Source organism: Cyprinus carpio, chromosome B2, assembly GCF_018340385.1.
Source record: "Cyprinus carpio isolate SPL01 chromosome B2, ASM1834038v1, whole genome shotgun sequence".
NCBI classification, from domain to species: Eukaryota; Metazoa; Chordata; class Actinopteri; order Cypriniformes; family Cyprinidae; genus Cyprinus; species Cyprinus carpio.
The window spans coordinates 8,816,293-8,831,426 of record NC_056598.1 but is presented as its reverse complement, the minus strand read 5'-3'; the positions used below and the strand labels follow the sequence as shown (position 1 = coordinate 8,831,426).

The 15,134-nt window shown below is 34.0% G+C and overlaps 1 protein-coding gene across 1 annotated transcript; it reads left to right on the top strand.

Moving 5' to 3' along the window:
- Nucleotides 1-1,738: 1,738 nt before the first annotated feature.
- On the top strand, nt 1,739-14,433 carry scinlb (scinderin like b). Its single transcript, XM_042719243.1, has 17 exons — nt 1,739-1,892; nt 3,296-3,481; nt 5,806-5,960; nt 6,288-6,449; nt 7,008-7,157; nt 7,587-7,676; nt 7,900-8,032; nt 8,715-8,803; nt 9,110-9,325; nt 10,773-10,906; nt 11,009-11,099; nt 11,310-11,480; nt 11,560-11,734; nt 11,805-11,920; nt 12,015-12,092; nt 12,900-12,960; nt 13,611-14,433. The coding sequence occupies exons 2-17, from the start codon at nt 3,301-3,303 to the stop codon at nt 13,769-13,771; spliced, it is 2,163 nt and encodes a 720-aa protein (XP_042575177.1). The 5' UTR covers nt 1,739-1,892; nt 3,296-3,300; the 3' UTR covers nt 13,772-14,433.
- The last annotated feature ends 701 nt before the right edge of the window (nt 14,434-15,134 follow it).

The window sequence follows — 15,134 nt, the reverse complement described above, 5'->3', positions numbered from 1 at the left end:
AATTACAACAGAATTTTTACGCTCTCAAACCCACATCTCCCACGTGAGCGCAGAATCTTCTTGCTGGAGCATTTGCAATAACTACTTGACAAAGCCTGACCATCTGATGGGCTTGCATTTTGGAAATCTCCTCTCTGCAGCATTTTGCTCTTTGTTAATTTGACCTTTACAATGGAAAGGTCCCCAATGGCTGCCATGGCAACAGTTTCCATGAGACAGTAAAGGTCTCTGGTGATTTCCCTCTCTTTGTTTGATAATTGACATTGCCACAGCCCCTTTATCTTAAGTGCATACTTTTGTCACCCACCTTTTGGGGCAGATGTCCACAGCTGTTGCTTTCATAGGCTGAGGAGTCACAGTTATCCCAGCACTGCAGATGAGTTTAATCCCGGAAATCCACTGCCTTCGGAGAGCTTTGTGGCTCACCATCTGTCCGTTGATTATTTAACTTGACAGTTCGGCTTTAACATAAGCTCTCCATCAGCTCTGCTTGCAGAGAGTTTATAATCATGATTATAATCTGGTAAACATTACAAAATGATGTTACTAAGTTCTAAGCAGAAACAAAGTTCTCATTTCATGTTTTTTAACAGAGAAGCTTTCACATATCTCAACCTCTAATGGTCAGGTTGTCAGTTCCCATTTTTGACCAACGTTTTTGTTGCAAAATAGAAATGAGTGTTCAAGTGCCAATAAAAATCGTTCTATTGAGTGTTGTAGATGCATGTTTTACTTCAGGAAGTAAGAAATATGAGACTGTAAATGTCTTCGAGTTTGAAATCAATGAAAAATATCACAAAACACTTTTAAAATGTATAAAATACAATAATGTCCACATGTAATGTAATTTTTAGCTCTTCTCTGAGAGTTTATATCCAATATATCCAATCCCATTTTAAATGGCCTTTCATGTCTGTGGGTTAATTGCAAGCACATGTTAGTGGGGGAAATGTTTCAAGTTTCAAGCCTCTCCACCATTTCAGTGGTATAGGCAACCCACAAAAGCAGCATCTGATTCCTATTTTACATTATATGACTTTTGTCTGCCATTTTGCAAGTGCCTTGCCTAGCAGATGTTTTCTTGTGCAGTGCTTCCTCTATCAGAAGCTGAAATGTGTTCAAGTTAGCCAACAATGTTTGAGTAAACTGACAATATTTGTCATTAGTTGCTCTTGTATTGTGTGGTCATGGCTTTCCTGTTGCTACATTAGACAAACATATAGTTGTAACACCCCTGTTCTGTTAGTAGAGCTTGAGTTTTATGAAATTAGCGAGTGAAAGCCTTGGTTGTGTTATTTGAATGTTGGAGGTTTTTTATGTATTAGAACTGTTTTTATATAACGGCAATTCATGACAAACAAGAATGTTGTTAACTTATTGAATATACGGAGAAACTTTCGACTGACATAAAATATTTCATATTGTGTATTATTTATGTTCTTTGCAAATGGAGAAAAAAAGCACTGGAAAGCTGTTTCTTTAAATGGCAGTGATGAATAAAATACTACAATAAAATTACAGTAACACTTTATATCATTGGAATCTACAAAACAAGCTTTTAGAATCACATATTAAGTCAAAGATGCAAAGGCTGCTTTAAAACCGAGTGACTTGTTTGTTTGTTTGTTTGTTTATTATGATTAATTCATTTAATTTTCTTTTATTAGTATTTATTGATTTATTCTTTGACATCATATACGCCCAAAAATGTTGTATAGGTAGTCGGCTGACATGAGGCTTTGAGAAACAAGTGTAACGAAAGATCACCGTGTGTTCACACGCCCCTGTTCTGCAGACACGCCCTCCAGTTAAATCGGGGATTCCGTAAAGAAAGACTCAAATACATCGCTTTTTCTCGTGCACTGACAGCTTTCTTCATCTGCCACAATCTCGTAAGTTATTTTCGATATTCTGATTTTATGTCATATCGCTTTTGAAATTCACTGGCTGCATAATGAAAACTAAACGAATGGACTGTTCTTTACTGTTCTCAAGTAACAATAAATAGTAACATAAATGTTACTCTGCTCACATGGTAACGCAGGGTTTGCAAAATATTTGTTATCCAGATGGGAAAGTGGATTAATGCACGCCAAGTTTCCGCCTTTATACGACAAAGTCCAACTTTGCTTTCCGTACTAAAGTTATAGGACAGTGATTTATGCTCAGAAAAGTGACAGGCTATAAATAGCTACAATACAGTAGTAAAAGAAGGACATTAAAAAAAAATTAAGATAAAAAAACCTTTGCATGATTTGGATTTATGTAAAATCTGAAATGCATGTCATTGCTACTTTTGAAATGCAGTTAGGTTTGATCGTTTTTGGTTATACGAACAATGTTGACTGCTATATAGACTTTTATATGTTACAAATATATATATATATATATATATATATATATATATATATATATATATATATATATATATATATATATATATATAATGCTATACTGTTATTTATATAATGCTTTTTTAATAATTTTTGTGTAAATGTAAAGTTTCTAGAAAGGAAGGTTGGCAGTCGTAATTGTTGTTATCACCTAATGAGCAAAATATTAAGCAAAAATATTAAGCAGTTTTCAGCTGCGTAAGTAAGAAATATTTCAGAAACACAATATAATAATATTTAACAATATTGCGGTTTTTACTGTTGTACTGTTTAGACTTCTTTAATAAAATTTATAAAATCATATATATATATATATATATATATACATATATTATATATATATATATATATATATATATATATATATATATATATATATATATATATATATAAATCCACTGCATTACATAACAGCAGCAGAGCCTCTTTGACTGTTATTTGATAACTGAAACAGGTTGAACTAATAAAGTTACGCATGTAAGCCAAGATCATGTGTTTCTCTTTCTTATCAGCTGTGTTGTAGTCAACCATGATGACTAAGATCCTCTTTTCCAAGGCTCAAAGTCTTATCTATACCGTCACAGAGGCACAGAGGTGTGATGTGCGGTGCATTGCATTTGCAGTTTTTGCATGTGTAAATGGTCCTGATAGTCCCCATGCTGTGCCAGACTATGTGTTTTATGGGAGCCAGTGATTCAGAATCACAGACATCAGAAGATTCAGACTTCATATGGTTCTCATGCAATAACCAAGAGCAATATCAGAGGAACAGATACTTTTTTATTTCTGTAAAGCATATTTCTCTGCTCTATTGCTTGCACACTATTCATTTCTCATGTTCCCAGTATGACGTAATGCCCTGAATAAACATCCAAACCTTTTATCTTCTGCACCCCCCTCAGTCACTATGGTGTCCCATAAGGAGTTTGAGACTGCAGGGAAAGCTCCTGGTCTGCAGATATGGCGCATTGAAAACATGGACCTGAAGCCAGTGCCTAAGACTCTCTATGGTAACTTCTATACGGGTGATGCCTACCTTCTGCTGTACACCACCACCGCACCCTCGTACTATATACACATGTGGATGGGTAAGTGAATAGAATAGAAGCATTTTACCTATGGCTGTACAATAATATGAATATATCTTTTCACACATGGTGAGCCACATATGTTTTACAGTTGCTTTATTTAGATAAGGAAGGATGTGGCCTGTCTGTTTTTTTTTTCTTTCAGTTTTGTGTCATTTCATTTTTAATTCTGCTCTTCTCATAAGAGAGTGCTGGGTTGTTTGATTTTGCTCTTGAGAAATTTATGTTGTGAAATGGGCCTTTACAAACAAATGCTATTTATATTTTCTGTCAGTGACATCTGCCATAAACCTAAAAGGAAATGCATTTAAAACTTTACTGAGGCTCTCTATACAACAGTTCGTCACCATTTCACCACCAGTTCAAGTTGGTCACCAGTTCAAGTTGGTCTGTATTTGCTGCACTGACCAACACAAAGTTGCTTGGTAGTGTACATCACTACACTATTGATGATAGAAATTAGATCTTTTTTCCACCAAATTCCTTTAGAAATGTACTGGCTCATGGCTTTATTAATGGATCTTTGAATCACTCATTCAGCTGATTCATTCAAAAACATTGATTCATTCAGGAACAAAGCAACTGAGTGGCTGCTATGAGTTACATACTTCTTTTGAGCCATTAAAAAGTATGTTCTATACAGTATGAGTTTGTGTAGTAATCCAGACATACTAAATTTAATACGTTGCAATTGTCATGTGACCTACCAGCGTCAGTTGTGTCACATTACTGACTTCCACAAATCCTCTGCTGTGGCCTAATTATGGGATAGTAAAGTGTCCATCAGATGCACACTTCAGAATCTTGCTGGAAATAGTAGGTCTTCCGGGGACTTTTTGCTTACTTTACTGTAAATACTTCTCATGAGCTTTCTCACCACCATTAATGTAAAGAATTCTGAAAGTGCACCTTGTGCTGATTACTTATGACAGTCCCTACCCCGAAGGAAAAGTTAATTTGTTCTAGTACAGATGGCATACCTCAGAAGGGAAGTCACTAAATGGTATTTAGTCAGCTCCACAGATTACAGCGTGCCTTCACTTGTTTGTTTGGCAATGCATCAACCATTGGCTTTCAGCCTACTAAGATTTATGCTGTCTTCTGTTTAATAATAGGAACTGATCAGTGAGATGATGTTTTTGTTCCACCCAGTGGTTTAAACTTGTTCTTTTTGCTCGCAGACATGCTCCAAACCATAGTAGTTCTAAGACATTTGAATGGAGTTGTAGTGTGAGAAGAAAAGGTTTATTTGAGGACACACAGTGGAAAATCTCATAATGTGCACCATGTGGCCTCTTTGGGGTTTATATTTGGTTCTTATTTTGCTAAAGACAGATCCACTGCTAGTGCTGCTTGGTAAGTGAGGTCAGTCTGAGTGTTCCTGTAAGTTGTAGGACATTGTTTTTCACTAACAGCAGCATCTACCCTGAAACATGTTTTACTGTCTTTTGTATGCTGCTTTTGTGTAAAAGGTTGGATGTGTCCATAATAAAAAAGCAATGCATTTTTGAGAAATGTATCAATTTAATGACTCAGTAAAAGTAAAAAAAGTATATATAATTTTCCTTACTCATGGAGTACGTGAGAGTCTACGCATAATTATTTTCAAAAATATAAATATATTTCTAGGGAGCTGCATCATGTGATATTTTACAACCTAAACCAATATTAAAGGAGCCAAATTATTTGATATTAGAAGAGACTTATTGACCTTACTGACATAACAGGGTTGTTTTTGTTAACTATAAGTATTAAACAAATTAACTAAAATAAAAATGAAATAAAATAGAATATAAATATTGCATAAAAACCTTAAAAGGAAACTAATTTATTTAATTTATTTTAGTTAAAAGGTGAGTTATAAGTGAAAGTATTAATAAAAAATTTAATGTAATTAAAATGTAATTGATATTATTTATGATTTTATTTAAAATTTGTATACTAATTGTTTATAAATGATATTAAAATATCACTGTGACACATGAGGGTCTTCAGGGGTCCTCTCTAGGATATCAGATATTGGCAGACAAATGTGTTTTAAATACATAACAAGCAGTGAATCAGTTGTGTTAATATATTTTGTTTTTATTAGTATTAAATATTTTATTACAAACTACTTAAGGTTTTCTTTTCAAGTATTTTATATTTTAATTAGTTTTTTTTTATTCATCATATATTCATTAAAAAATATCTAAATAAATTTTAATACAGATGATCAAGAGATCAACAGATGTGTGAATTGCATTATTATTATTTTTTAATATATTAAAAAGATAGCACAAACAAGCAACCCTTTTCCTGTGGATCATTTCCCCCTCCTCCAGGGAGTGAGTGTTCTCAAGATGAAAGTGGAGCTGCAGCTATCTTCGCCACACAGCTGGATGATTTTCTCGGGGGTGGTCCGGTTCAGTTCCGTGAGGTCCAAAACAATGAGTCGCTCACCTTCCTGGGCTACTTTAAGGCTGGCATCAAGTATAAGGTAAACTCTCCTTTGCTTTTTAATGAAAATTACCCTTCTTAGAAGAAGAGTTTATCTTTAACTTGCAATGAGAATACAAAAGTAGTGTTCCTGCTGGGTTTACTTTGTAGAAGCATCAGAGTTAAATCAACTATGGCTCTAAAACTTCCATCATGCCACATTCTTTCCATTATATTCAGCAGTTTGCTTAGCTAAGTAAGTTTGCATGGCTCTTGAAGAGGCACTCTGCTGAGTGGTTTGCATTTAGTTTTTTACTTTTAATTTGGCCACTATCCCAGTATCATTTTATGTAATGGAATGAGTCAACTGTCTTTCCTGACTCCTCAGCAAGGTGGGGTTGCATCTGGCTTCCAACATGTGTTGACTAATGAAGTGGATGTGAAGCGACTGCTGCACATCAAGGGCAGGAGGGCCATCAGAGCCACTGAGGTGGAGATGTCCTGGAGCAGCTTCAACAGAGGAGACTGTTTTATCGTAGACTTGGGGAAGGTATAGATAACTGAAGCTGCCAATAGAACACATTTGAATATTTTAAAATATACTAAAATATTTTACTATTATATTTGAAATATACACTACAGTTCAGTATGATTTATTGTTTTTGAAAGAACTCTTTTGCTCACATTTTTTAAAAATAACTTTTTTCTATTTCAATATATTTTAAAATGTAATTTATTTCTGTGATGACAAGCGGAATTTTCACTAGCCATTATTCCAGTCTTCAGTTTCACATGATCCTTCAGAAATCATTCTAATATTCTGATATTGTTCTTAAGAAACATTTCTTATTATTATCAATGTTGAAAACGGTTGTGTTGCTTAATATTTTTTTTGTTGATTCTATAATATAAAAAGAAGCAGCATTCATTATTTGTAACATTATAAGCATATAGAACATGTAATGCATCCTTACTGACTTAAAGTATTACTTTCTTTATTTCTTTCCTTTTTTTTTTTCCTTCAAAATAAAATCTTACTGACCCCAAATTTTTAAATGGTAGTACACATTTGACTCATTTTAAAGAAACTTTTCCCATTTACCGTCAGGACATTTATCAGTGGTGTGGCAGTGACTGCAATCGTTTTGAACGTCTAAAGGCCTCCCAGTTGGCCATTGATATCCGGGACAATGAGAGAAATGGCAGGGCCAAGCTGATGATGGTGGAGGATGGGGCTGAACCAGACGCTCTGATTAAAGTGAGTGAAAGATTTATCTTTTTTAGACATCAAATTCTTATAATTTATTTCTTTATGTTTGCTGGTTAAGTGCAAAATGTTAAAGCTGACACTAAATGCCTGTTTTTATAAAATGACGCACAGTGTTACATTTTCATGGATGCTAAATAATCACACGTTATGGTATGGACACCATTAAGCAGGCCTGATGTAAAATTTGGCACAATGGCTTGTTGTTTGTGTTCTGGCTTTGGTTTGTGTGTTGTGTTAATGAGAAAGCATCCATCATGCGTTTAATGAGAGGGGATGATTTATGCGTGCCAAATATTCCATTTGCTATCAGGTCATTCAGCACAGGGTTCAATGTTTGGTCCACTTGGCATCAGATAAGTGTTTGAAATAAAGCCCTGCTGTTCCCATATGGGCTTTAATAATGTATTCCTCTCACAGGTTCTTGGGCCCAAATCCAGCATCGCCCCAGCAACTCCTGACGATGAGGAAGTGGACACCTCCAACAAGAAGAAGGCAGCATTGTACATGGTAATAAAAACTATTATCTCTACTTATATTTTAGCTCAGTTTTAAATATTTACCATCTTAAATATTTATGTGGACTGTTACATCGTTATTGTCTACGTCATTCACACAAAGACAAAACATTGTATTTCTCATTATGTTTATTTCTTTAGCTTTCGACACCTTTATTTATCTATCTTTAATTCATGCCTGATTGCTGTCCTGTGGTTTATCATTGTTACTGTAGATTTCAGATGCCTCTGGCACCATGAAAACATCTGTTGTGGCCCAGACTAGCCCGTTCAAGCAGGAGATGCTCTCCCTAGATGAGTGCTATATCCTGGACAATGGAGTTGATAAGAATGTGTTTGTCTGGAAAGGTGTGTCTCAATGTGCATGAGTTGATAACTTTAAAATCAACATTTAAAAAAAAATCATCCTGTTGTCTTTCCTGCTCTTATTGTGCACAGTTCGTTGGTGCACATTATTCTGAAGACCTTAACTTTACTTTTGGGGCTGATGTCATCTAGATCATGCAGGCTATTCAAGGGACAGTCAAGTCAAAAATTCAAATAGTGTCATCATTTACTCACCCTCATGTCATTCCAAACTTGCATGACTTACTTTCTTCTGTGAAATATAAAAAACGTTTTGAAGAATGTTGGTAACCAAACCAAAGAATGTTTCTTGTCCCAATGACTTCCATAACATGGACATACAATACTAAAAAGTTGACTGGACCCAAAAATGTTTGGGTATCAAAAATATCCTCTTTTCTGTTCCACAGAAATAGATAGTGATGACACCATTTTAATTTTTGGGTGGCCAATTTTCTTATATTAATATTATTCAACAGCCAGTTTGAATCTGCCCAATATTTGTTTTTACATTTCTTATATTGTATTATAGAGATGTCAGACTGATACCATCTTTGAGTTTTTCATAGCACTGACATGCAAAACAGCATGACTAGGGGCCCTTTGTTTAAATGCATTACATATTTTACATGAAAATTAAAAAGCTTCATTTTAGCATATGCCTCTGTCTTCCCTTTGGCGACAGGACCAAATGCAAACACATCTGAACGCAAAGTGGCTATGAAAACAGCAGAGCAGTTCATCAAAGAGAAGAATTACTCTAGTAAAACACAGGTACATACATAATGATTTTAAACACTAATAATATTAACAATCAAAGAAATGGATCCAGTGCTTATCAGTTTATTCTTGTGATTGAGTTTTTATTAGTATTTAAATATTCTGGTTTGTAGAAATTTACATTTAGAAGCATTATAAACAATTATAAAAAAGCTTTATATATTTATACTTACTGATTTCATATAATATCTTACATAAAATATGACTGAAAATATGTTTTCTACATTCTTCATTGTTTGTATATATGAACAACTAATGGCACATTTACTGATACCGTACTTTCAATACTTGATGCTGTAGATCCAGGTGCTGCCTGCAGGGGGCGAGACCACCCTGTTTAAGCAGTTCTTCTCTAACTGGAAGGACAAGGACCAAACCACTGGTCCTACCAAGGCCTACACCATAGGCAAAATAGCCCATGTGGAGCAGATTCCTTTTGATGCCTCCAGCCTCCATAACAACAAGGCCATGGCAGCCCAGCACAACATGGTTGATGATGGTTCTGGAAAAGTCCAGGTACATTTCATTTTGGTCATCAAAATAAATATATATACATACACTTTATATTTACTTTATACTATACTTTATATTTTATATATTTTATATATTTATATATTTATGTATATATATATATATATATATGTATATATGTATATATATATGTATATATGTATATATATATATATGTATGTATATATATATATGTATATATGTATATATATATGTATATATGTATATATATATGTATATACACACACACACAGTACAGGTCAAAAGTTTGGAAACATTACTATTTTTTAATGTTTTTTGAAAGAAGTCTCTTCTGCTCATCAAGCCTGCATTTATTTGATCAAAAATACAGAAAAAACAGTAATATTGTGAAATATTATTACAACTTAAAATAATAGTTTTCTATTTGAATATACTAAAAAAAAAAAAAATTATTCCTGTGATGCAAAGCTGAATTTTCAGCATCATTACTCCAGCCTTCAGTGTCACATGTAACATCCAGTCTATCACATGATCATTTAGAAATCATTCTAATATTCTGATTTATTATGAGTGTTGGAAACAGTTCTGCAGTCTAATATATTTGATGAATAAAAGGTTAAAAAGAACTGCATTTATTCAAAATAAAAAAAAATTCTAATAATATATATTCTAATAATATATTTTCTTTACTATCACTTTTTATCAATTTAACACATCCTTGCTGAAAAAAAGTATTGATTTTATTTAAAAAAAAGAAAGAAAAAAAACATTACTGACCCCAAATTACTGACCAGTAGTGTATATTGTTATTACAAAATATTTATATTTTAAAAACATACCTTCTTTTTTTTTTTTTTTTTTTTTATTCATCAAAGTATCCTAAAGAAGTATCACATGTTCTGAAAAAATATTAAGCAGCAGAACTGTTTTCAACTTTGATAATGAATCATCATATTAGAATGATTTCTAAAGGATCATGTGATAATGATCCTAAAAATTCAGCTTTGCATCACAGAAATAAATGATAATTTAAAGTATAATAAATTAATAAAACAATTATTTTAAATTGTAATAATATATCACAATATTAAATTTTTTTTCTGTATTTTTGATCAAATAAATGCAGGCTTGATGATCAGAAGAAACTTCTTTCAAAAACATTAAAAATAGTAATGTTTCCAAACTTTTGACCTGTACTGTATATATATATATATATATATATATATATATATATATATATATATATATATATATATATATATATATATATATATATATATATATATACATATACAGATATATATATATATATATAGGCTGGGTGGCCACTTTATACATTATGTTGCAGTTCCTTGCAAGTAGCAAATTCAATGCTTGCTTGCATTCGATGCTTATATGTATAAAGGGGAGATCAAGAAAGGAAATGTTCTTTAATCAGTCTATCATTAACACTAATGTTTGTCTAAATCAGATTTGGCGTGTGGAGGGAGGGGAGCGTGTCCCAGTGGATCCATCTACTTACGGGCAGTTCTTTGGGGGAGACTGTTACCTGATCCTCTACAGTTATAAACAGGGAAGTAGGGAGCAGCATATCATCTACACCTGGTCAGTCCATATGTGTTTAAAGTGGTTTATAGTATATTATCTATGTTGTTTGTTTCATATGAACAAAGTCTCATTATATTGCATGCATGTGATGTGTTATAGGCAGGGCCTGAAGAGCACTCAGGATGAGCTGGCAGCTTCTGCCTTCCTTACAGTCCAGCTGGATGACTCCATGGGAGGAGCTCCAGTTCAGGTGAGAATTATTTTTGAAAAATGCTGTTTGAAAACCAAGAAAGCCAAAAATTTGCTGTATTTCTGATGGCAACCACCAGGGTGTGATCTTGATCAGAAGGGCCATTAAATTATCCGAGTTTATCTGTTGTGACTTTTATCAATTTTATTCACATGTACCATCAATAAAAAACATGCAAAATTATTTTATCCACCTCAATAATTTGCTCAGGTGCGAGTGACACAGGGTCAAGAACCTCCCCATCTGATGAGTCTGTTCAAGGGCAAACCTATGATCATCCATACTGGAGGCACATCCCGCAAGGACGGCCAGACCAAGACAGGAAGCACACGGCTCTTCCACATCCGACAGAGCTCCTCTAGGGCCACACGTGCTGTCGAGGTCAGTCACAGTCTGAATACTCTCGTACATACAGTATAATATAATGTTTCTCATGAATCACCTATAACTTCCATTGTAGGTTGAACCATCTGCATCCAACTTAAACACCAATGACGTATTTGTGCTGAAGTCATCAGACTGTGTGTTTGTGTGGAAAGGTGCAGGTGCCAGCGATGAAGAAATTGTCGCTGCAAAGTATGTTGTAAGTGTGCTGGGAGGGAAACCCACTGATGTGGCCGAGGGTAAAGAACCAGGTGAGTGTCTGCCATGGCTTTTTTTATGATGTATTATATGAACTCCTTTCTTACATAGCTCTCTCCTCAGCTGGATTCTGGTCGCCTCTGGGCGGGAAGAAGGAGTACCAGACATCTTCAGCTCTACGAAATATGGTCAAACCACCACGTCTGTTCGGGTGCTCCAATAAGACAGGCCGGCTAATGGTAAGTGATAATCACAGAAACACACAGGCAGGCTGGAGGACAGCTGCGGTTTGTGAATATGGTGATGGACCGGATGTCTTGTTCTTCTTCTCAGGTTGAAGAAGTTCCTGGAGACTTCACTCAGTCAGACTTGGCTACCGATGATGTCATGTTGCTTGACACCTGGGATCAGGTGAGTTGATGCCCAGTATGTAGTCCATATGAATGTAGTTCAGAACAGTGGTTCTCAACCAGGTGGTCTCAGCAAACTTCTAATGGTGCTAATGGGGCATCAGATGACTAATTTGTTTCCCAGATAAAACACATTCCCTCATTTTTATTTAGTTATTTATTATTTATAAATAATATAATAAATGTGAAAATTTTTAGATCTGGATCTCGTCATGGAAAATAATACAATTTTGAAAAGTAAAATGCATATTAAAAATAAAAATATATATTTTTTTTTTGTTATGTCAAGCTTTAAAATCTTATTATAAGTAGAAATTTTCATATGTAAGTTAAAAATGTTTGTTAAAAGCCTTATCCCATAAACACATGTAGAAAAGTGGAAATTAACACTAATATAGTTTTAATCTAATTATTATAATTATTTTATTTAATTATTTTACTATATTAATAAAGTTTTGTGTTAAAAGGTTTGAAAACAAGCAGCTTCCTCATAACAGCAAAGTACAACAAATATTTTGTCTTAGGTGATGAGGGGCCTTGGAGTTAAAAAGGTTGAGAACCACTGGTTTAGACTGTAGCTGTGGCCCAATTCAGGGGTTGCATTCTTAGAAGGACACAGACTTCAAAGGCCACACCTTTAAAGTCTGTGAAGGTCAAACCGTCTATTGTTAAATGGGACAGTGATACATTCGGTCTTGGAAAGCAGCCTTTGACGGATGCAGCATCTAAATTGGGACACAAATTGTATCAGCTAGCACATGTATATAGTTAATGGGATGTAATGCTGAAAAACTGCCACTGTTTCTAGATCTTCCTTTGGATTGGTAAAGAAGCCAATGAGGTTGAAAAAACTGAGTCACCAAAAATAGGTGAGTGACATGTTTCCTAAATCATTGTTTCATGATAAAACATTGAATTTTAAGTTTTTGAACAGGATTTTGGTTAACACAAGCTTAAGATATACTCCCATTTTTTTCTATGTCAGTAATACCCCACTCCCAATGATTTTTGAAGCTTTTATTGTTGTGAAAAAGTTGGTTGCTAAATGGGACAAGAGAGGTTGTCAGTGACCTTAAACTTCATCACGCCCAACAAATCAACTTCTCTTCTCAGTTGTCTGCTTTTATAGCCTCGTTTTCACACTCTTGGAATCTAATCTAACCTAGACTTTCTAATCTATAGATTTTAAATTAAGATAAAAAGAATTGTCAGAAGCTTTATGGTAGTGACATTTAAGTCATAGTTTGTTTATGTCCTAACTGTAGCTTTTTACTTTGGGCGATTGTATTTAGGCTTTTAAATTCATAAAATTTGTTGATGAGGAAAATGTGTAAGAATCACAGAGCTTTTGTTAATCACAGAGTTTATTTTCTGCAATAATCCAAAAGCCAATAGAAAAAAATTTGTTGAGGGAAACAGGATGATGCTAATTTACAAGATGACCTACAAAAATATGACATTCCTATAGCACTTTATATTCTGTTTACTATATATAACTGAGTATGTTCATTGTTTGTAGCTAAGGACTATGTGGACTCTGATCCCTCTGGACGTCGTGGACTGCCCATCACAACCATAAAGCAGGGGGCTGAGCCCCCGACCTTCACAGGCTGGTTCCAGGCTTGGGACCCACATATGTGGGAAACTGACCCTCTGGAGAAAATCCGAGCTAGTTTTTAAACCCAAAACTGTTCCCTCTTCTTTATATAACCACTTGTTTCTGTGCAATAAATTGCAAATTTCCATGGTTTTACACAATCTAAAGATTGGTGAAATGCCCATCTCGCTTAAAAGTCCACTCTGTATTTTTTATGTTTTTTTCTTAACATTATGTTGCCCATTATGCGTTTGGTCTTGGACTGTAACTAGTTTGTAGTTACAGTCCAAGTAGTAAATGTAGTAGTAAAAGTGTACCAAAGTAGTATTTGGCTGGGTAATGAGATCTTACATGTCTGCCCTCATCAGGCAATGTAAAATAAAATGGCTTATTTACTACTGCTTTTTTTTTTTTATCTCATGATAATTTTAACCATAACCAAAAGTACTGTTTTAATGAGGAAAATTACCATAATTAAAATCGTTAAAATTTACCAAAATCTTTAGCACTCATAATACGATGAGGTATGATGCATAAGGTATGTTACCCTGTTAACACTGTTATTTTGTCAAATGTTTTGGCTAGTTATTTCTGCCATTATGACTTCCACACTTGTTAACATAATAAAATATGTGGAAAACTTCATGACTATTGTTTTTACACACAAGCCATTGATATATGTTCAGCTTGTTCAATGATGTTACTATGTTGGACTTTAATAAATTTAGATTTTGAGAACGTGAAATTAAATTTGTATATTTACTTATACAGTAGTGAACACAACAATTCTACATTTTTATAATAATAACACAGAACAACAAGTTAATTGTCAGTACTTTTTTTATAAAGATAAAATTACTGCTTTCATTCAGGAAGAACGCATTAAATTCAGTCAAAAGTGAGAGTAAAGATTGATATTACAAAAGATTTCTTGTTCAAATAAATGGCTTTCTTTTTTTAAGCATTTATTTTTTATTTTAAGCAATTCATCAAAGAACAATGAAAAAAATATTGTGGTTTCCACAAAAATATTAAGCAGCACAATGTTAACAATATACACATTTATTATAATAAGAAATGTTTCTTGACCACCAAATCAACATATTAAAAGGATTTCTGATGGATAATGTGACAGTGAAGACTATCTTATCTGTTGTACTCCTCCTCACTTAGACTTTAAACAGGATCACTGGGATTGAGTCATGGGTGTGTTATTCAAGTCTAACAAAACTAGATCACACAACACCACTGGTCTCCTTTGCTATGAAGCTCCCTGCTTTCTCTAGACAACCTAGTATCTCTAGAGTGTTACATTTACCACAAACCAAGCTTGCCTGACATCACCATCATGATATGATGCAAAATCAGGTTTTAAATTAATTTTGAATGAATGAAGAGAAACAGCTGAGAGTATGATGACTCTCCTGTACTGAGGCCATCCTGTGT